The sequence below is a fragment of the Eurosta solidaginis genome, chromosome 5, assembly GCF_040869045.1.
Source record: "Eurosta solidaginis isolate ZX-2024a chromosome 5, ASM4086904v1, whole genome shotgun sequence".
Taxonomy (NCBI): Eukaryota; Metazoa; Arthropoda; class Insecta; order Diptera; family Tephritidae; genus Eurosta; species Eurosta solidaginis.
The window spans coordinates 175,291,681-175,314,813 of NC_090323.1; the positions used below are offsets into that span (position 1 = coordinate 175,291,681).

At 36.3% G+C, this 23,133-nt stretch overlaps 1 protein-coding gene across 2 annotated transcripts in view; it reads right to left on the minus strand.

The window, feature by feature from the left end:
• Positions 1 to 364: 364 nt before the first annotated feature.
• The window catches only part of LOC137233927 (zinc finger protein 708-like), an 86,825-nt gene continuing 64,056 nt past the window's right edge, over positions 365 to 23,133 (minus strand). For both annotated transcript variants that reach the window (XM_067757469.1, XM_067757468.1), the window contains 2 exons: positions 944 to 1,111; positions 365 to 872 (listed from right to left, as the gene is read on the minus strand). In XM_067757469.1, coding sequence (XP_067613570.1) covers positions 563 to 872; positions 944 to 1,111 — 478 coding nt within the window. In that variant the 3' untranslated portion in view covers positions 365 to 562. The remainder of the gene's footprint in view (positions 873 to 943; positions 1,112 to 23,133) is intronic.

Sequence of the window (23,133 nt, forward strand, 5' to 3'; positions counted from 1 at the left end):
TGACTACTCAGCTTTCGCTGCTTTTATACTCTCTGCCCAAATGTCTGGACGTTTCTTCTTCTAGAATTCTCTACCTGGTCACCAGCCATACGCGCGTGTATTTGTAGTGTGTAACCATATGCGTGTGTATATGTGAGTACTATTTCGGCTGACATGTGTTTGCGAGTATCTCTCTGCTGCTTGTATGTATGTGTGTACATGATGATTAATATGTTTATGTAGCTTGCTTTAAGCTTTTTGTTGTTGTGCGTTAATTAGTGATGTGAATATTCGTCAAAATATTAAGATTCTAAATTAAAAATTGCTTCAAATAAATGTTTTCATACATTTAATTCATACAATAAAAATACTTTTTAACACAAAATTTAGTTCACATTTTAATTTTATTCTAAATTGCGCATCTTTGTTTTTTGAAAGTATAACCGATTATCGGTTACAAAATACCAAATTTACCGTTAACGTTCGGAGTAAGGTCATTTCTGAGTAAGGTCATTTGGTAGTAATGAGATAGCAGAGCACTGCCATTTGCGTTGTGATTACAGATACTGTGAATGTAATATTCTTACTTTGGAGCTTTCATCGCCACATGTTGTTCTATTTTAGCTTCCTCTTGCCTTAAGGCTTTCATATTTCGCTCACGCGTCTCCGGATCTTCGTCTTTATGATTACTTAAGTGCAAACGTAGCTTCGAAGCTTGAGGAAAACCTAACGGGCACAACTCACATCTATAAACGTTTTTACCCAGATGAGTACGTAAATGCGTCATTACTTGGCCTTTTGAAGGAAAGGCCCATTTGCAGTATTTGCATTTGTATGGTAAATCACCGGTATGAGTTCGAACATGACGCCGGAAACTCTTAGCATGTATAAAGCTATTAAATCATGACAAAATGAAAGGTTGATATAAATTAAGATAAGTATATTAGGAGGAAGTTTTCTTTACCTCTTTTCACAAAATTCACATTCAAGCAATTTTCCTTCATTATGAACTAGTTTATGGTGACTTAAATTACATTTTGACAAAAAATCTTTACCACAAATATTACATTTGAATCGTTTGTCACCAGAATGTAGGAGCACATGATTGGTTAGGCTCGTTTTATTTGTAAATCTAGTAGTATTTAGAAGAGAGAAAATTTAAAATGGAAATAATTTGGATATGAATGGGCGGCTCGAAAAACGTCGTAAGCGCCAATCAAAATTGTTCCGGAACGCAAAGAAACCGCCTTAATCTATACCCTAAAAAAGGGGATTTCTTCTAGTTGCGGCACAGTTAAAGACACTAAAAAAGTTGACATAGTCATAATGTCGTAGTCATAACCAGTATTGCCAAAACTTTCTCAGAAAAAGGCTAGACGGACAAAAAAGAAGCTAAAGACAACTTAATAAACATTTTTAAGGCTAAGAAGAAAGCTAAAAGTTTAAGGCAACTTTTCAAGCGTTTTATTTAGTTATTCATAAAAACGTAACAGCATGAACATTTCATACATCTAGTAAAAAATTTTAATTCATTTTTATGCAATTCCATAAAAACTAAATAAAATAGCTAACAGATGCAATCTATGTTTTTTTAAATTGTTCAAAGTCAAGGATTTCACCACTCTTCTACTACTACCAAAACTAAGTGCTTGCAACAGTATATATGCACAAAATGAAATATGTGTGAGATAATTTATATACATAAACTAGCAGACCAGTCAGACGTAGTTCTGCCCTAAATTTGGTCTATCTGAATACATTTTAATAAGCTTTTTCTATCTAACTCTTATCTCCCCCCTCTTCACTTTTTCTTAATCCTTTTATTCACTCCTCCCTCCGTATTTTTCGCTTCATCCATCTCTATCTTCATCTCACTCTGTTTCTTTATCAGTCTCCTTCTCCTCCTTTTCTCTTCTCTCAATCTCTTCTCATTCTTCTTCATCCCTTGTTGCCAGTCCCAGAGGGTGGTATGTATTTTGTTCTAGTCCCATTCCGAGTCTCAGTCCCAGTCTGTCTCTGGTCTACTTCCCGGAAAAAAGGATCGTAAATACTAATATAGGCAAATTTATATACCAAATTTGAGGCAAATCGAATAGGAGGTATGTAAATAGGTATATGGGTATGATTAATTCATGTATTTATCTAGGCTTCGCATGCATATTTACCAGTTTTGCCAGGTTGATGCGACTAAATCGAATATCACAATGAAAATTACATTAAAGCTCTCAGCAACAGCTTTCATTTGATACCCATATTGCACACACATTCTAGGGGTATCCGGGTCCACGTTTTGGCCTACATCTCGAGACCCTAGTCACCCAGCGGTATGAAAACTACCCTGTACTAAAGCACACATCAACAGCTTCCATTTGATACCCATAATGTAAAAACACATCCTAGTGTTACCCTGGTCCATGTTTTGGCCTATATCTCGAGACCCTAGTCACCAATAGGTATGAAAACTACCCTTTACTAAAGCACTCATCAGCAGCTTCAATTTGATACCCATAATGTAAAAACACATCCTAGTGTTGCCTTGGTCCATGTTTTGGCCTATATCTCGAAACCCTAGACACCTAGGGGTACGAAAAATATTCCGTATCAAAGCACTCATAAACAGCTTCCACTTGATACACATATTGTACAAACACATCCCAGGATTACCCAGGTCCACGTTTTGATCTCAAGACCCTAGTCAGAACGGGATAAAAGGTGTCCTATATCCGTATCCTGGTTCTAAGCTACCTTCCCACCAATTTTCAGCCAAATCGGTTCATCTGTTCTTGAGTTATAAATAGTGTAACTAACACCACTTTCTTTTATATATATACATCACATTAGCAACTTCAAAAATAACAGTATTCCTCCACTATTTAATGGATGTTATTATACATATAAAACTTCCTCTTCAATCGCTCTATCTATTAAAAAGAACCGCATCTAAATCCGTTGCGTAGCTTTAAAGGTTTAAGCATTCAAAGGGACATAGGGACAGAAAAAGCGACTTTGTTTTATACTATGCACAGTGGATGGTCTTATATGGAGTTGGTGGCCAAAAATAATTCTAGTAGAGATATCAACGTGAAACTTTGGTCACGGCTTTACAAATATGTCAGAATTATTTATTCATTAAATTGGTGCGGCTGATACCTTTATACCGATCCACTTTTACCGCATGCATACAAAAAGTAAGTAGATGTGGGGGGAAAAGTGGTAAGATGTGTCTATCTCAAATACAATATTTAATAGGATTAAATAAAGAAATTAAAGTTATTAAAAGATCTTGCATACATAACAATAACAAAACAACAAACACACACAAAAGTTTACATTTGCACATCGTCGACTGGATAAAACAATGTCGTATGTTACATATGAGTACATATAACATACGGCAATAATTTATCAGGGTGACGCTATCAGAGAAACGTCGCAAAACAATAGTTAGGGGCAGAACGTGGCAACTGACATTAACACTATAGAACCTTAAAGCTATGACTAATAATAAGATATGAGTCCCAACGTGAGGATCGGTGAGGAACCCAACTAAAACTTTAGCCGAAATTGAAATATTTGTGCAAATAAACACTAATAAAGGCACTGGTGCAATTTTAAATAACAAAAAAAAAAAAAACAACGCAAAAAGCTAAAAACACTAAAATTATTTCAAAATGAAGTAAATACCTTTCACTTCAATATTCATTTATATTTATTTCGATACATTGGTATTTTATGTATTTTTAAAAAGCTTAAGCTTGCACTTTATTTTAACTTGCTCACACTGCGAAAGCCAACTAGTACCATAACCTCACTTTTGAAGCTATCTTAAAGAGTACAGTTCGAATACAATAAAAACAAATATATCTTTTAAAGGGCTGTTATAATAAGAGATACTAGGGCTGTTATAATAAGAGATACTAATGATACATTTGGTGACAAACTTTTCACTATTTTTTTTCGCCTATGGAACCGACCTGTGCTATGTAGTGAAGTGATAAGTCTTAAACTATTTTAATACCGCAGTGTTCTTCATCATCTGATGAATGAGAATATTTTAATTGTTCCGTAGTTTAATGAAATCGTTTGTTATAACAGATGCTTGGCATCAAAAACTACCTCAAGCTGACCTCCTAGATAGTGGGGGTCACAAGCGTTTCAACATTACTGACTCAAATTCGATAAAACCCACGCTAGAATTTTGTGTTCATTTATTTCACAGCCCACAATGGCACGGCTGTAGCCAACATGTTAGAAAATAAAATTTGAATGTAAAATTTAAAATACCGTTGGGAAACAGCCATTTTCAAAGGCAATGCTATTAGTCGATAAGCTATTAATGTTTTGATAATAATATCTACAATTTTATTGATAAAAAGATGTTTTATGTCAGTCGTTATGTGTCTCACTTTACTCCCCGTACATGCTTCGGCGTACGTCGTGACGTTGACGTATTGTATCTGTTTAAGCCATTAGTCTGTTATAATACTCCTTTGTGAACGTTCGAATCTCTGAACTGTCGAATAAATATTTCAAATATTCAGTATAACAAAACGTTTTTTATTTAGACTACTTTGGGTGTAGTACTTTACAATTATCGCGTACTTAAATAAAGCGTGTTAAAATCGAACTGATTCATTATTCCTCAGCATGCGCTACCTGCTGCCCATTTCTCCTAAGGCCTAGACTTGTCACGAACATGCCTTCTAGAACAGTTGTTTCTCTTACTTGGTTATTTAGCTATATGCGTGTGAATGAGGAAAAAACAAAATAAACTTAAATGCTCACTTTGCATATTTTTTTTCAAAAAATTGTCCTCAAGTTGTTAAAAAAAGCAAATTACCCGAAAAATTTACCGATTCTTTCAAAAATTCTATATCCCCATTGGCTAAAAAAATTAGCTAAATCAGTAATGCAAAATCCTTTACTAGGTTGTAGGGGTTTAAAGACTCCTTTGAAATGATTCTCACCTCACACTTAAGTTGAAGATATATGTACGTATGAGAAAGGTTTAGTTTTAGGTTTTTTGTTTAGTCCCTTTTTATCACATTGATTATAAGTATGTAGCCTATCAACCAAGTTTAAATATCACCTACACGTTACAAATGTGAATACGTAGGCACATATATTTACCAGGTGAAGCTTTTTCCATCGCAGAACCCTCACAAAGTGGTGAAGCAAAAGCTTTCCCAAGACAGTCGAACTACTGAAGGTATGTGCTACTTCCCTAACCTAGTGGACAGTTGAACTGAAAACTGAAGCTACGCAGTCATCCATAATGAGATCCTATATCATAAGTATTATGGCTATTATATTGAAAAATGAAAACGAGAATTTTCGGTGCTATTAACTTTAATACGATACAAAACTTTTAGAATGTTTGTTTTATAATTGTGTTGCTTGGCACGTCTGCAAATCTAATGAAACGTTATCCCTATATTGTGCCTTTTATATCTTCAAATCGTATGATCAGATTCCGTTAGTTAAATATATATATGTCAAGTTATACAGAGTAAAGTATATGGTCAAATACAGAGTAAATTATATGGACAAATACAAAGTAAAGTAAATGGACGAATACAATGTAAACAAAGAATACAAAAGTTATGGAATACAGGAAATGTCACAGGGTGACCTAACACCCCACCCCCCGTGGATCGCTCGAAGATTCACCATCAACCATAAGCCTGGCAAGGCGAGAGGCTGGTCTGCGTAGACTTCCGTTAATTGTATTAACTTCCACCACTCGTACTTGGCCGTCTTTAGATGGGAAAACTTGATTAATGATAGGATTTGCAGGGCATTTAAATATCCACTCAATTTAGTGCTTAGTGGCTTCGTCTCGGATGCGGTCTGTGTCTAACAGCTGTTCAGCGGATGCCAGCTCTCGTTGTGCCCCTATGAAATTGGTGCCGTTGTCGCTTCTCAGCCTTACCGGGGTACCACGTCGATTCACAAAATTACGTAGGCACAAAATGAAAGCGTCGGTGGATAGGTTTTCCGCCAGCTCGATGTGGACGGCTCGTATTGTTAGGTATGTAAATATGACGCCCCATCTCTTTTCTCTGCGTCTACCGATTGAGACATCAAACGGCCCAAACAAATCAACGCCAGAGTAAGTAAACGGACGTACAAACGGCGTTACCCGGTCGGGAGGCAGCTGACCCATTAGAGGAGCTTTCGGTTTCTCTTTATCGATACAGCATACAAGACAGCTACTTTGAATTCTCTTGTGAAGCGACTTCAGTTTTGGTATCCAAAATTTTTGTCTAATAGCATTGATAGTTACTGCCACATTTTGATGATGATTCTTTTCATGACAATGTTGGACGATAAGCTTTCAAACAATATGTTGGTGTGGCAATAAAATAGGACGACGTGTTTGAATTGGTCAATGTCATCAGCATATGCAAGTAATTGCACGCTTTTATAGTATATTGTTCCAGTGCGGTTAGGTTCATTTACTATTAGCAATTGTAAATCCCCTTTGTGCTTGACCGGAAAGGAGCCACAAATGATTTAAATAAATTATGTTCGCGAAGATTATTAGGAGTAAGCCCCAGGTGAAACTACGCTTTGCACGAGATGTATAGACAAAAGTGTGACCATTTTAAGTATGTCTATTTTTTTAAGCAGACGCAGCAGTAGCGACTGTCGGGCCTTGGACAGCCATAACTGGGCTTTAAACTAATTACAGAAATTTGCATATAGAAAAATCTAAACAAACTTCTTGTTTTTTGCGCAAGCGTACCTACGCATATCGACCAGCACTTATGTACGCTTAACTACATGAAGCTTTCATGCTTTGTAGCTTACATGCAGCCGACGTCTCGTATACTGCTCTCCATTCAAATACATGTGCTCGACGTCTAAATGTAGAGATCTCGTATCGCGCGTCTATGAATCGATTTCTACCTACTGTAGGGTTATCTACTTGAGTTAAATATACTTTATTTTTGTAAATTATAATTTTTTTTTTTTTGTTTTAATAAATCTTAATTTATTACTTAACTAGCTTTACCCGTACGTTGTAAGGCCCGAGATCGAATGAATGTTGCGTTATTTTTTCTGTTTTGTTTGTTGATAATTTAATTTATTGTTCTGTAAATTGAATTGAATTTTGTACGCATATTTTGTGAAATTGTCTGTTAAAACATTTTATTCTTGTATCTTATTTTAATGCATGTGGGTACACAATAGTTTTGGTTTATTTGTTCGGTGCAAAGATAAACAAATTTTTTGGCGTTCCAACTCTAGAGCAAGCACCATATTTGTGGGTTTAAATTCCGAAGAAGCATGATTGGTGAGCCAATTTTCAAAGTTGATATATGCGCAGGCATTCCAGGTGGTTCTAAAGAGTTTAGAAATTCAATTGGATAATTCACAATTTTATCTTCATCTGTAACTGTGTCCATCGATTTATATTTCGTCACTTCACCAGGAAATTGGTTTTGAATGCTGTCATTGATTTTGTTAACATGATCATTTTTGGCAGCTAAGATAGTTCGTTCGCATAGCCAAAAAACAAAAACATTTAAATTTAAAATTCTTAATTCTGAAATATGAAAAACTTTCGTCTTGATCGAAGGACCTACAGCCAAAATTTGGTGATGATTGAAGTATGGGAAACACGTTTTCATAGGGAACACACACACAGAATTTGATTTTTATAGAAGATGTAGATAGACTGAAGCTAACAAATTTTTTTAACGGCGGCAGATTACTAGACGTCCAAAAGGCATAACAGCCAAACTCAACAATGCAGTCAAACTTTAGGTGTTAAAATAATTAAGTTTGTACGGCAGCCATAGTTCTGAAAAATCCCTTTTGTAGGGAAGGTGCCACGCCCCTTTTTTCCCCATTCCACATTTTACTGGAGGTGTTAGGACTTAACGTCATATAGCTTCTTACCACTTTTCATTATCCTACCATTACTACATCCAGAGCTATGCAGTATGATATATTCCATTTGTATGGGAGGTGCCACGCCCCCTTTTTCCCAATTCCACATTTTCTTGGTGGTGTTAGGGATTGACCTCATATAACTCCTTACTGAATTTCATTGTTCTGGCATGTATACCTTCAAAGTTATTCAGAACCAAATATTCCATTTGTATGGGAGGTGCCACGCCTCTTTTATATATCGAAATTATTTTTAGCCTAAAACCTTCCCGTTGATCGAAGGAACCTAAAACCAAAATTTGGTGATGATTGAAGTGTGGGAAATACGTTTCCATAGCGAACATACACAAACACAGAATTTAATTTTTATATATACAGATAGATTTCAATATATTAACATTTTTAAATTAAAAAAAAACATTTTAAAAATAATAATAAATTATAAAAAAAAACAATCAATACAATTTTCATTTTAAAATAATATACAAAATAAAATAATTCAAAAATAATTTACAAAAATAAAGTATATTTAACTCAAGTAGATAACCCTAACCATAACCATAACGTTCTGTTCTTAAAGGGCGAATTAATGGTGACTTATAACCATAAAGCCATAACCAGATAAAACAGCTGATCGAACCTACCTTATGGAAATCAATGTAATCGATTAATGGTGCCATACCATAACGCTAACTCGCTTACATTGATTTCCTTAATGTAGGTTCGATCAGCTGTTTTATCTGGTTATGGCTGTATGGTTATAAGTCACCATTAATTCGCCCTTAAGCCCCTCAAATTTTTTACATCTCTTGAATTTTTTACATGAATTGAATCTACACCAAACTGTTTACGAAGGAGAATTCAGTACATAAGGTCATAGTGTGACATACTAATCCACAATGTACAAGGTGGTGTCATCTTATTAGCTCATTGCTTCTTACGCCCTCATTCTAAGCTGATACCAACATTCTTTTTTCGGGCAACGAAAATAACAACCAACGTTTTGAGTGAACGAATTAAGCAAAAAAGTGTATCCATGTTAATGTACACGAATCTCTAAACAATATTAATACCTTTTTTTAACACAAAATTTAGTTTACATTTTCACTTTATTCTCAATTACGCATCTTTGTTTTTTGTCAGTATAACCAAGCCCAGGCGAATTCAGTACCAGGTGTTGTTATCCCACATTGATTGAACATTTTATTTTGACTTGACATTCTTCTGCCGCGCGAATTGGTTGAATTGGCTTTGTCACTACCTGGCGTGGATTCGCCTTGAACCAAGCGTTTACATGAACTGGTAACGATTTTCGGTTACACAATACTCCGATTACAAATTTACCAGTAACGTTCGGTATAAGGCCGTTCATCGAAATCAATTATTATTTTCATTCGAATTGACATTCTTCTGCTCGGCGAATTTAGTTCAATTCGCTTAGCTATATAGACTCGCATTCCTGTTTATCCAATGGGAATCTCTACAAGGTGATGGCAAAGCGAAATCAACCAATTCACCGTGCGCAATAATGCCAAGTCAAAAGAAATTTTGAATTGATTTCGATTAGCTGACATATTGTTGTACAAGGCGTTGTATGGAAAGCAATCAAGGCCAAAATTATGTATATGTCAAAGATAAGGAAGAATTTTCATATATCCATTAATGGTACTCATATTGAACAAGTTGTGAATATTAAATGGTTGGTTGGAACTGTTAGTTCTAATTCAACTATCAAGGATCATGTAGCCTATATAAAAAAACACTATTTCTGCTAAAAATCTTATTAAAAAACTTACTACTATTAAAAATGGTATTAAAATTTCAACAGCTTTAAATATATATAAAACTTATGTTAGATCTAAAACTGAATATGCATATACTACTCTTGAGAATCTTCCTAAAACATATAATAAGCAACTTCAGACTGTACAAAATGATACCCTTCGAAGGTGTTTGGGGGTTCCACCCAACACTCCAATTTACATGATATATGCGTTAGCCTGTGAACTTTCACCTGCTAAAAGAGCCATATGGCTCACTGCAAAGGAGCTTGTAAAACAATGGTTCATTAATCCGAATTTGAAATTAAACATACAGAATAACATACTTAATAAGTCAAGCTATAGTAATACATATTATAAATTTATTGATATTTTCAATCAAATTAATACTAATATAAGTTTTGAAAAACATTCAAATATTAATTCCATTGCGTCTGAGCTACACAGCTCTAAATCTCAATTCTCTAATACTGAACTTAAGTCGTTTTTTTTTTTTGAAAAATATAATTTCTATCAAAATCTAGGTTTTCGGATATTAGCCACTGATGCGTCGGTTACAGAAAGTAAAGTAGGTTGTGCGGTATATGATACTAAACTTAATATTTCTTATTTATATAATCTCAATGATAATTATGCATCTACGTTTGGTGAACTTGTTGCCATTAGGCAAGCGATTATAATTTCAATTAAATATCATTTTAAAAAAGTATGTATATTTTATGATAGTTTACAAGCCATCAAAGTTCTGAACTGTTATGTAATCACCAATTTTTTAATTGCTGAAATCCATAATATCATTAATAATTGAAGTATTGAGGAGGATATTGTAAATATTTGGGTACCTAGCCATGTGGGTATACATTTTAATGGAAAAGCTGATTTTGTAGCAAAAACTGCGGTAGCAACTGGTACTACTCTGAATACTGATCTTACACCCAATGAAGCACTCATGAGAATAAGCAAAGCTCTCTGGTATGAGCTGAAAGAGGAAAATTTAGATTCATGCAAAGATTGGGAAGTTGAAATTATAAATTTTGTATCTATTAAAGAAAGAAATCCATGGTTCAAATCTAAAAATAAAAAAATAAATGTAAGGCGCGGTAACCTCCGAAGAGATCTAAGGCCGAGCTTCTCTTCCAATTTGCGTCGTGCTCCTCTTGATTTTCCCTATAAATTGGCCGGACGGGACCTACATGTTTATGCCGACTCCGAACGGCATCTGCAAGGCAGATGAGTTTTCACTGAGAGCTTTTCATGGCAGAAATACACTCGGAGCGCTTGCCAGACACTGCCGAGGGGCGACCCCGCTTAGAAAAATTTTCTTCTAATTGAAAAACCTTATTTCTAAAATTTTGATGTTGCTTTGCCCGGGGTTTGAACCCAGGGCATACGGTGTGGTAGGCGGAGCACGCTACCATCACACCACGGTGGCCGTGGTGGTGGTTCAAATCTAAAAAGTTTAATTTTAATACGTATGATACTAAACTATTAAACAGACTAGTAATTGGACGTGCATATGGAAGAGACTATATTAGCAAATTTAAAGCAAATATTTCAGATCAGTGTAATGTATGCAATACTATAGAAACCATGGTATAAATATTACAAGGTAAAACCGGTGAGAGTCGAAATGACGTTTAAAAAAATTTTTAAATTCTCACTGCTCTCACATTTTAATTTTTATACTCAGTTGAGCAGAGCTAACAGAGTATATTAAGCTTGATTGGTTAACGGTTGGTTGTACAGGTATAAAGGAATCGAGATAGATATAGACTTACATATATCAAAATCATCAGGATCGAAAAAAAATTTGATTGAGCCATGTCCGTCCGTCCGTCCGTCCGTTAACACGATAACTTGAGTAAATTGGGGTATCTTGATGAAATTTGGTATGTAGGTTCCTGAGCACTCATCTCAGATCGCTATTTAAAATGAACGATATCGGACTATAACCACGCCCACTTTTTCGATATCGAAAATTTCGAAAACCGAAAAAGTGCGATAATTCATTACCAAAGACAGATAAAGCGATGAAACTTGGTAGGTGGGTTGAAATTATGACGCAGAATAGAAAATTAGTAAAATTTTGGACAATGGGCACCGCCCACTTTTAAAAGAAGGTAATTTAAACTTGCTGCAAGCTGTAATTGGGCAGTCGTTGAATATATCATGATGAAATTTGGCAGGAACGTTACTCCTATTACTATATGTACGCTTAATAAAAATTAGCAAAATGGGAGAAGGACCACGCCCACTTTAAAAAAAAAATTTTGTTAAAGTAAAATTTTAACAAAAAATTTAATATCTTTACAGTATATAAGTAAATTATGTCAACATTCAACTCCAGTAATGATATGGTGCAACAAAATACAAAAATAAAAGAAAATTTCAAAATGGGCGTGGCTCCGCCCTTTTTCATTTAATTTGTCTAGGATACTTTTAATGCCATAAGTCGAACAAAAATTTACCAATCCTTTTGAAATTTGGTAGGGGCATAGATTTTATGACGTTAACTGTTTTGTGAAAATGGGCGAAATCGGTTGAAGCCACACCCAGGTTTTATACACAGTCGTCCGTCTGTCCTTCCGGATGGCCCTTAACACGATAACTTGAGCAAAAATCGACATATTTTTGCTGAACTTAGTTCACGTACTTATCTGAACTCACTTTATTTTGGTATAAAAAATGAAAGAAATCCGACTATGACCACGCCCACTTTTTCGATATCGAAAATTACGAAAAATGCCATAATTCTATATCAAATACGAAAAAAAGGATGAAACATGGTAATTGGATTGGTTTATTGACGCGAAATATAACTTTAGAAAAAACTTTGTAAAATGGTTGAGACACCTACCATATTAAGTAAAAGAAAATGAAAAAGTTCTGCAGTGCGAAATAAAAAACCCTTGAAATCTTGGCAGGTATTACATATATAAATAAATTAGCGGTATCCAACAGATTATGTTCTGGGTCACCCTGGTCCATATTTTGGTCGATATCTGGAAAACGCCTTCACATATACAACTACCACCACTCCCTTTTAAAACTCTCATTAATACCTTTAATTTGTTACCAATATCGTACAAACACATTCTAGAGTCACCCCTGGTCCACCTTTATGGCGATATCTCCAAAAGGCGTCCACCTATAGAACTAAGCCCCACGCCCTTTTAAAATACTCATTAACACCTTTCATTTGATACCGCATTCTAGAGTCACCCCTGGTCAACCTTTATAGCGATATCTCTGAAAAGGCGATCACCTATACAACTACCACCACTCCCTTTTAAAACCTTCATTAATACCTTTAATTTGATACCAATATCGTACAAAAACATTCTAGAGTCACCCCTGGTCCACCTTTATGGCGATATCTCCAAAAGGCGTCCACCTATAGAACTAAGCCCACCACTCATTAACACCTTTCATTTGATACCCATATTGTACAAACGCATTCTAGAGTCACCCCTGGTCCACCTTTATGGCGATATCTCTGAAAAGGCGACCACGTATACAACTACCACCACTCCCTTTTAAAACTCTCATTTATACCTTTAATTTGATACCAATATCGTACAAACACATTCCAGAGTCACCCATGGTCCACCTTTATGGCGATATCTCCAAAAGGCGTCCACCTATAGAACTAAGCTCCACGCCCTTTTAAAATACTCATTAACACCTTTCATTTGATACACATATTGTACAACCGCATTCTAGAGTCACCCCTGGTCCACCTTTATGGCGATATCTCTGAAAAAGCGACCACCAATACAACTACCACCACTCCCTTTTAAAACCCTCATTAATACCTTTAATTTGATACCCATATTGTACAAACAAATTCTAGGGTCACCCCTGGTCTACCTTTATGGCGATATCTCGACCACCACTCCCTTTTAAAACCCTCATTAAAGCTTTAGTTTATAACCATATCGTACAAACACATTCTAGAGTCACCCCTGGTCCACCTTTATGGCGATATTTCTAAACGGCTTCCACCTATAGAACTAAGGCCCACCCCTTTTAAAATACTCATTAACACCTTTCGTTTGATACCCATATCGTACAAACACATTCTAGAGTCACCCCTGGTCCACCTTTATGGCGATATCTCCAAAAGGCGTCCACCTATAGAACTAAGCTCAATGCCCTTTTAAAATACTCATTAACACCTTTCGTTTGATACCCATATTGTACAAACGCATTCTAGAGTCATCCCTGGTCCACCTTTATGGCGATATCTCGAAAAGGCGACCACCTATACAACTACCACCACTCCCTTTTAAAACTCTCATTAATACCTTTAATTTGATAAAAATATCGTACAAACACATTCCAGAGTCACCCCTGGTCCACCTTTATGGCGATATCTCCAAAAGGCGTCCACCTATAGAACTAAGCTCCACGCCCTTTTAAAATACTCATTAACACCTTTCATTTGATACCCATATTGTACAAACGCATTCTAGAGTCACCCCTGGTCCACCTTTATGGCGATATCTCTGAAAAGGCGACCACCTATACAACTACCACCACTCCCTTTTAAACCCCTCATTAATACCTTTAATTTGATACCAATATCGTACAAACACATTCTAGTCACCCCTGGTCCACCTTTATGGCGATATCACCAATAGGCGTCCACCTATAGAACTAAGCACGACGCCCTTTTAAAATACTCATTAACACCTTTCATTTGATACCCATATTGTACAAACGCATTCTAGAGTCACCCCTGGTCCACCTTTATGGCGATATCTCTGAAAAGGCGACCACCTATACAACTACCACCACTCCCTTTTAAAACCCTCATTAATACCTTTAATTTGATACCCATATTGTATAAACAAATTCTAGGGTCACCCCTGGTCTACCTTTATGGCGATATCTCGACCACCACTCCCTTTTAAAACCCTCATTAAAGCTTTAGTTTATAACCATATCGTACAAACACATTCTAGAGTCACCCCTGGTCCACCTTTATGGCGATATTTCTAAACGGCTTCCACCTATAGAACTAAGGCCCACCCCTTTTAAAATACTCATTAACACCTTTAGTTTGATACCCATATTATACAAACGCATTCTAGAGTCACCCCTGGTCCACCTTTATGGCGATATCTCGAAAAGGCGACCACCTATACAACTACCACCACTCCCTTTTAAAACCCTCATTAATACCATATCGTACAAACACATTCTAGAGTCACCCCTGGTCCACCTTTATGGCGATATCTCGAAAAAGCGACCACCTATAGAACGAAGACCCACCCTTTTAAAAATACTCATTAACACCTTTCATTTGATACCCATATCGTATAAACAAAGTCTAAGTTGCGATACCTCGAAAAGGCGTCCACCTATAGAACTAAGGCCCACTCCCTTTTAAAATACTCATTAACACCTTTCTTTTGATACCCATATTGTACAAACGGCTTCTAATGTCACCCCTGGTCCACCTTTATGGCGATATTTCTAAACGGCTTCCACCTATAGAACTAAGGCCCACCCCTTTTAAAATACTCATTAACACCTTTAGTTTGATACCCATATTATACAAACGCATTCTAGAGTCACCCCTGGTCCACCTTTATGCCGATATCTCGAAAAGGCGACCACCTATACAACTACCACCACTCCCTTTTAAAACCCTCATTAATACCTTTAATTTGATACCCATATCGTACAAACACATTCTAGAGTCACCCCTGGTCCACCTTTATAGCGATATCTCGAAAAGGCGTACACCTATATAACTAAGACCCACGCCCTTTTAAAATACTCATTAACACCTTTAATTTGATACCCATATTGCACAAACGCATTCTAGAGTCACCCCTGGTCCACCTTTATGCCGATATTTCGAAAAGGCGACCACCTATACAGCTACCACCACTCCCTTTTAAAACCCTCATTAATACCTTTAATTTGATACCCATATCGTACAAACACATTCTAGAGTCACCCCTGGTCCACCTTTATGGCGATATCTCGAAACGGCGTCCACGTATGGAACTAAGGATCACTCCCTTTTAAAATACTCATTAACACCTTTCATTTGATACCCATATCGTACAAACAAATTCTAGAGTCAACCCTGATCCACCTTTATGGCGATATCCCTAAATGGCGTCCACCTATAGAACTATGGCCCACTCCCTCATAAAATACTCTTTAATACCTTTCATTTGATGCACATGTCATACAAACACATTCCAGGATTACCCTCGGTTCATATTCCTACATGGTTTTTTCGGTTACACCCGAACTTAACCTTCTTTACTTGTTTTATTTTCGTTTTGTTTGCATAACAGAAATATAACAAACTTTAATATATTTGGTAATTCTATACGATAGCATAACACTCTTAATACACGTCCAAAAATATCAAGAGAGGTATCAAAAGACGCGTTTTGGATCTAGGATCGCGAATCCGAAAGCGGAGGTAAAAAATTTTGGGCCAGTCAAGAGATATCTGCAAAAGAATTTTGAAAATTTTCATGTGGTTGTTGTAATTTTGATGATTTTGTGGTACCCACAAAAAAAATTGTGAACATACGTGTTTTTCGCGGATATAGTTTTGGTCTCCAAACCGGTGTTGAACCCACCCAAGGTAATTTTTTATAAGCGCGGTCAAAGGCCGCCAATGCAGAAAGGGTTTCTGCGCAAAAATACTATGGCTCCCACCCTCGGTTTCGGAGCACTCCGGGGTCATTTTTCGGTTTTTTGTTAATATCTTTTGAACGATCTGAAATTTTTATTTTCCGCCTTCGGGTTATTGTTGTCGAGGTCAATACGAGTCTTTTGACACCTCTCTCGGTATTTTTGGACGCGTATTATCAGTGTCATGCTGTCGTATAGATTTACCATATATTTTTGCGTTCTAACATTAATATTATGATATTTTATCCAAAACCGAATTTTTTATTGGTGGAAATAACTTTTTTTTGGTGGGAAAGAAATCTCAACGATCAACTGCGTTCCAGAATTTTCAATTCAGAATTGTATTGTGGTTTCCCGCTAAAAGAAGAATCAGGCCACGATCCTCTTCTGAGGAATTTTCTTCAAAAAATTGGTGTACGTAAGAGATACATACCTACTAATAATAACACTTTGGTGTGATATATATCCGAGGAGATTAAGGTCTAGCTTTCCATCCAATTTGAAGGCTACGTATCGTGCATTCATTTTTCTACGAACTGGCTCACCTAAATACATGTTTTATGACGAGCCAAAACTTGGCGTACCAACAGATTATGTCGCTATGGTCCTTAATGAGTCACTATGGCCTAAACATGTCAGGATCAAGCCTTTTTTCCAAAAGCCAGGGCTGGGAGCGGAGAAAACCTAGCTGGTAGAGTTTTTACTAATTTACAACGTCCTACGCCCTCTATCACTTCTTCTGGTCTTAAGATCTACTTTCAAAATATTTCCGGTTTAAGAACTAAATCCCAGATTGTTAACTCATTCAGCGCCCAAATGGACTTTGATATTATTGTCATAGTCGAGACGTGGTTAAACTCTGATTTTTTCGATGGTGAATTCTACGATTTAAATACCCACGATGTCTTCCGTAATGACCGAGATCCTGCCAAGACTGGCTCTCGCAGAGGTGGAGGCGTTCTTATCGCTGTGAAACGCAAGTACCGTACCTGCTTAATAACTCTATCGCTCTATATCGTAGCTTCATACATTCCTCCTAGTAGTGATTTTGAACTTTATAAAATGCATGCTGACAATATCACATCGCTTATCGAAAACAATGTATTAGATGATAACTTATGTTTTTAGGTGATTTTAACTTGAATAACGTCCGCTGGACTGATAGTGCTTGAAACTTTTGTCTCATGCCATCTAATGTAACAGCCTCTCACGAGACTTATCTTATAGATTGTATTTTAAGTGTTAATTTGAAGAAAATTAATTTATTTTTTAACGAGCTAGGCAAAATCTTAGATCTCATATTTGTGACTGATAATATTAACTACGTTATTTCTGAATGCATGTCGCCCATGCGTCAATGTGATAAACATCATAAGGCCATAACTCTAAGCGTTGAGTCTTATGAATACCTTCCGACTTTTCTAAATACTAATGATAAAATCATTTACAAATATGATACCTGTGATTTTGTGAATCTCAATAGTTTATTATTGGATGTTAACTGGACTGCTCTAATAGCAAATTCAGGTATCGATGAGTGCTTTTCCAGCTTCAAAGCATTTATGCATGAGTTCTGTATGAATGATATATTCATTAAAAAGAAGCGACCAAATAGTATTCCATGGTACACAAAATAATTAAAAAAGCTTAAAAACCTAAGAAACAAATTTCACGTTTTCTGCTTACTAATAATATATATTTTTATTATAAATATAAAAACTTTGCTGTCGAGTTCAATCGCCTAGATAAATATCTGTACAATAAATTCATTCGCGGCGCCGAGTGGATTATTAAAAGTAATCCGAAATATTTTTGGACGTTTATCAAATCAAAAAGATCACGTTCTTTTATTCCAAAGTCAGTGTTTCTTGATGATCAGTTCGCTGATGGGCCCAATGATGTAGCTAATCTGTTTGCTAACCTTTTTAAGTCTAATTTTACTACTGAAAATGATGTCCCCTCATCAAGCTTTTCTTCAAATTTCTCACACCTTAATTTTGGGTATGTTACCCTATCTTCAGAAGACATTGCCAAAGGGCTTGCCACACTTAAGCCGTCTTCTCAAACCGATGTTGATGGCCTGTCGGCACTCCTTTTAAAAAATGCCCTGTTCTAATTGCACCATTGAAAATTATTTTCAATAAATCTCTTGCTTCAGGAACCTTCATTAATGATTGGAACGTTGCTCACATAATCCCAATCTTAAAATCAGGTAAGAAAAACGATGTTCGATGGGTTTGTGTCTAGGCGGTCCACAGCCACGAATTTAGCTGTATTTGTAGATTACTGTCATACTGCTTTCTCAGCTGGATTCCAGGTTGATTGCGTATATACAGACTTCTCGAAGGCCTTTGACAAAGTTTGTCACAGAGTACTACTTGGAAAGCTTGCGCATATGGGTTTCCATTCCTGCTTTTTGAAATGGATACAATCATACCTCTCTAATAGACGCTGTGTTGTTACTATCGATGGTGTTTCGTCAGAACCTTTCATTGCTTCATCCGGTGTCCTGCAAGGAAGCGTTCTAGGCCCTCTACTATTTGTTCTTTTCATCAAAGACATATGTAGTTGCTTTTTATTTGCAAATTATTTACTGTATGCAGATGATCTCAAAATTTTCGCGGTAGTCAAGGATACTTCTGATGAAGCTAAGTTTCAACGGGATATTGACGCTGTTCATTCGTGGTGTCTACGTTATAGACTCCCTTTAAATATTAAAAAATGCTTTAAGATGACGTTTGCTAAAATTTTGAATGTTCGTATTACGAACTATAGCATTCCAAATACTTTCCTGCGCAATGTTACTGAAGTAAAAGATCTTGGGGTTATCTTTGACCCGAAGTTGAACTTTAATAATCATGTTGACTTCATCATTGCAAAGTCCTACTCAGTACTTGGTTTTATCCGTCGGAATTCCACTAAGTTTTCTGACCCTTACACTCTGAAAATGTTATATATAACATTTGTACGCTCGCGTCTTAAGTACGCTGTTTTCATATGGAGGCCTTATAGCCAAGTTTCTATTAAAAGAATAGAACGTATTCAGAAGGTGTTTCTTAAATTCGCTCTAAGAACCTTAAAATTCGACGATCCTGTCCCTTCATATGCTTCGCGTCTCATGCTTATTGACCTACAATCTTTGGATAGTCGTAGGTCTATGTTGTCGATGACATTTATATTCAATATTATTCAAGGGATCCTTGATTGCCCTTCTCTCATGGAAAGGATTACTTTTAATGTTCCTAGGCGTAACCTCCGAGTCACTTACCCTTTTTACTGCAAAAAGGTTAAAACTAATTTCGCCAGCAATGCTCCTCTTGCAAGATCTATGCGAGAATTTAATATTTTTTCTCAAACAATCGTCATTGATTTTTCAATGACCACTGCAGCTTTCGTAAATCTTTTCCGCTCGTTATCTATAAATCTTTAAACTTGTTTTAAATGCTTAGGCATATTAACTTCTTAAGTTTAGTATGTAACATACTTGTATTTTTTATATAAAAATGTATGTACTTGTTGTTAGTAGTCTGTAAGAAACTTTGTTTCATTGACGGTATTACAATAAATATAAATATAAATATGAAACTTTATCTGCTAAGGCGGAAGAACTTTTGTTGCCAAGGTGTTGCCGAGGGACAATCGATACCATTTATACAAATTTTTTTAAATACACACTAGTTCTAGACTACGGCGGCAGAATTTGGCCGTTCAGCCGGTAAATTGCACGAACTATCATACTCCAACCGAACGATGCTGTTTAGCTAAGCTGCGAAGAGCTACAGCGCTTTTGCTGGCATGGGCAAGTTATGGGAAGATCTCCACTAAGTTCGGAGAAGCAGGTGGGGGAAGCCTTTGACCTCTCTTGGTGCCCCCTGTTGGCGTCAGTTATCGCGAAACAGGGTTAGCTGGAGTGACTTGTTACGCAACGACCAGCATCTCCTAAACGGTTAAGCGCCAATTAACGAATTTATCTTCCAACCGCGAGGAACATCTGAGACTGCTGATTCATTATGAAGTTAAGTTTCAGCATATTTAAGGGTTAAAGAGGTATCAACCAAGTAAAGAAGGATGAATGAAACATCAATAGGGGTAGTCTCCAACATTCGCTTCTTAATTAGAAGAGGTTAAGGTCTTTTCTTTGGCCCTTTGCAAAAATTGGACGCGTTGAGGCATCCACTATATTGGCAACTAATTTTTTTGCCATATACATAAAAACGGATTTCAAAACTTTTCGAAATATTTTTTCACTTATTTCATAAGCATTTTATTTTTTTGGCATTAAAAAAAAGTGAAAAATGTCATACCAACAATTTTTTGTGTTTTCTTTTGTTTGGCGTTTCCACAAAGTTTAAGAGAGTGATTTTAAAATTTTTTTAAAAATCAAAAAATCATCATGGCCGCCAAGAAGAGTAAATGGTTTTACCTGGTAATATTTATACCATGAGAGAAACTGCTGAACATCTTGTTTTCCACTGCACCAAGTTTGATGGTGTAAGAAACATGTATAACATTTTCAAAAAATTTAATACATTATTTGAATTATTTTATACGAAGAATGTGGATAATTACAATGATTTGTTATCCTTTTCACATGAAACTAGGTTAGACAAGGTGCTGTAATGCGCTTGTTATAGTTGTTATGTAGTAAAAAATTACTAAAAGAAATATATGTATGAAGATATATAAATAATTGATTAAAGATTTTATAGATATAATCAATAACAAGTAATCTTGAAGTGAAGAATAAAATAAAACATATGTTCAAGAATGTAATATATGGTCTAATTTAAAAAATATATAGAAATTAATATTAGACAAATTGTAAGTTTACAAACGGCGATGGTTACTAGGACATGTTTCTGAATTTCACTTCTTCATCAGCTAGCTTTCTCCAACATTCATATCAGTGCAAGCCTTTTAGCTGCTAAGCCATATGAATGTCCCGTTGTTCGCTGTACAATTGGTCTCTAAGAGTTGCCTTTTTGTTTATATTCCTTTTGATCACCATGTAGGCACATTCACTCGAGTTCAACGCTCAGCTCCCGAAAAGCTAGCTGATGAATAAGTGAAATTCAGAAACATGTCCTAGTAACCATCGCCGTTTGTAAACTTACAATTTGTCTCTAATATCAATTACAAAAACCATTGTATAAAGCAATATGAGCAAAGCTCGCTAATTAAATACATATTATATAGAAATTATTTAAAAAAAAAAACAAAAAACTGAAGAAAAATAAGAAAAATTTACAGTTATAAAGAAAATATATATAACTATTGTTACGATTTTACTTGCAATACCCCTTATTTGCAATCTTCTACTAAGTTCGAATCACTAAACTGTTGAATAAATAACTCCAATATTGAATAATGGAAAAATGGTTTTATTAAAGTACTTCACAATAAATAATACTGCTATTGCACGCCAGACAGCGTCTTAATCAAATCTGAATTATTGTGCCTCTACTGTTGTTGCCTTTTATACTCTCTGATTTCCTCGTTCGCATCTTCTAGGCGCTTCCATTTCCAGAATCTACTAGTTGGCCATCAGCTATCAAATTTCTCAGCTGTAACTACAATTACACGATTTTATAGCTTCTCTCATTGCATGATTTCGGGAGTATCTTAGATATATGCATGTGGTTGTGCGTTGCTTCTCAGCTGCGTGTGTGTACATATGTGTAGACATAATGATTGATTCGTTTATGTAGATACATAGTGATTGATTTATGGATGTGCATACAAGGCGCTGCTTAGCATCGGCTTAGAGATGGCAGTACCCCTTAGTGTTGCTAATATTCGTAACACTGCCCTCCACCTAAGTCTGATCGTTCCGATCAGACAAAGCTCCCGATCTAAACGCTGCCGCCTTTCCAAATGAACCACTTTCATTTTGGTTCTTGGTTTACCGATGGTTTGTATGCGGTACACTACATCGTTGATCCGTTTTACAACTTTGTATGGGCCTTCCCAATTACACTGCAATTTCGGGGACAAACCTTTTTTTCGCTGTGGGTTGTAAAACAGCACCAAATCTCCTTCATGAAACCCTTCCGAATTAATTGCTTTATCGTACCTCGCTTTCATCTTGCCACTCATAATCTTTGCTCGTTGCCTTACCAGATCGTGTATCTCTCTCAGCTCTTCTTCCAAGACACCAATGAATTTCTTAACATTTCTCATCGCATCGGCATCTATACCATACTTCAAATCAGCTGGCAGTCGAAGGTCATTGCCAAAAATTACCTTTGCGGGAGTTTGGCCCATTGTCTCATGTACTGCCGATCGGTAGGCCATCAAGAATAAGGATATGTGTATATCCCAGTCCTTGTGGTACTTGTCTACTACTTTACTTAAATGCTCCTCCAATGTTCTATTAAAACGTTCCACCATACCATCGGACTGAGGATGCAATGCAGTTGTCCGTGTTTTCCGAATGCCCAACTTCTTGCACATTTCTTGGAACACAGCTGATTCAAAATTCCTGTCTTGGTCAGAATGTAACTCCATTGGTACCCCATACCTTGCAACCCAATCGTTTGTAACCACTTCTGCTACTGCTTCTGCTTCTTGGTTTGGGATTGGATATACCTCTGGCCATTTACTGAAATAATCCATAACCACCAGTACGTATTTGTTTCCGCGGTTGGTAGTAGGACATGGTCCTGCGACATCCATGGCGATCCTTTCAAATGGTGCACCTGAAATATACTGCTTTAACTGGCCATGACTTCGTGTTTTGGGCCCTTTCGCTCGCAGTTGGCAATCCACTCGGTGACCGACTGACGGCAACCAACCCAATAGAATC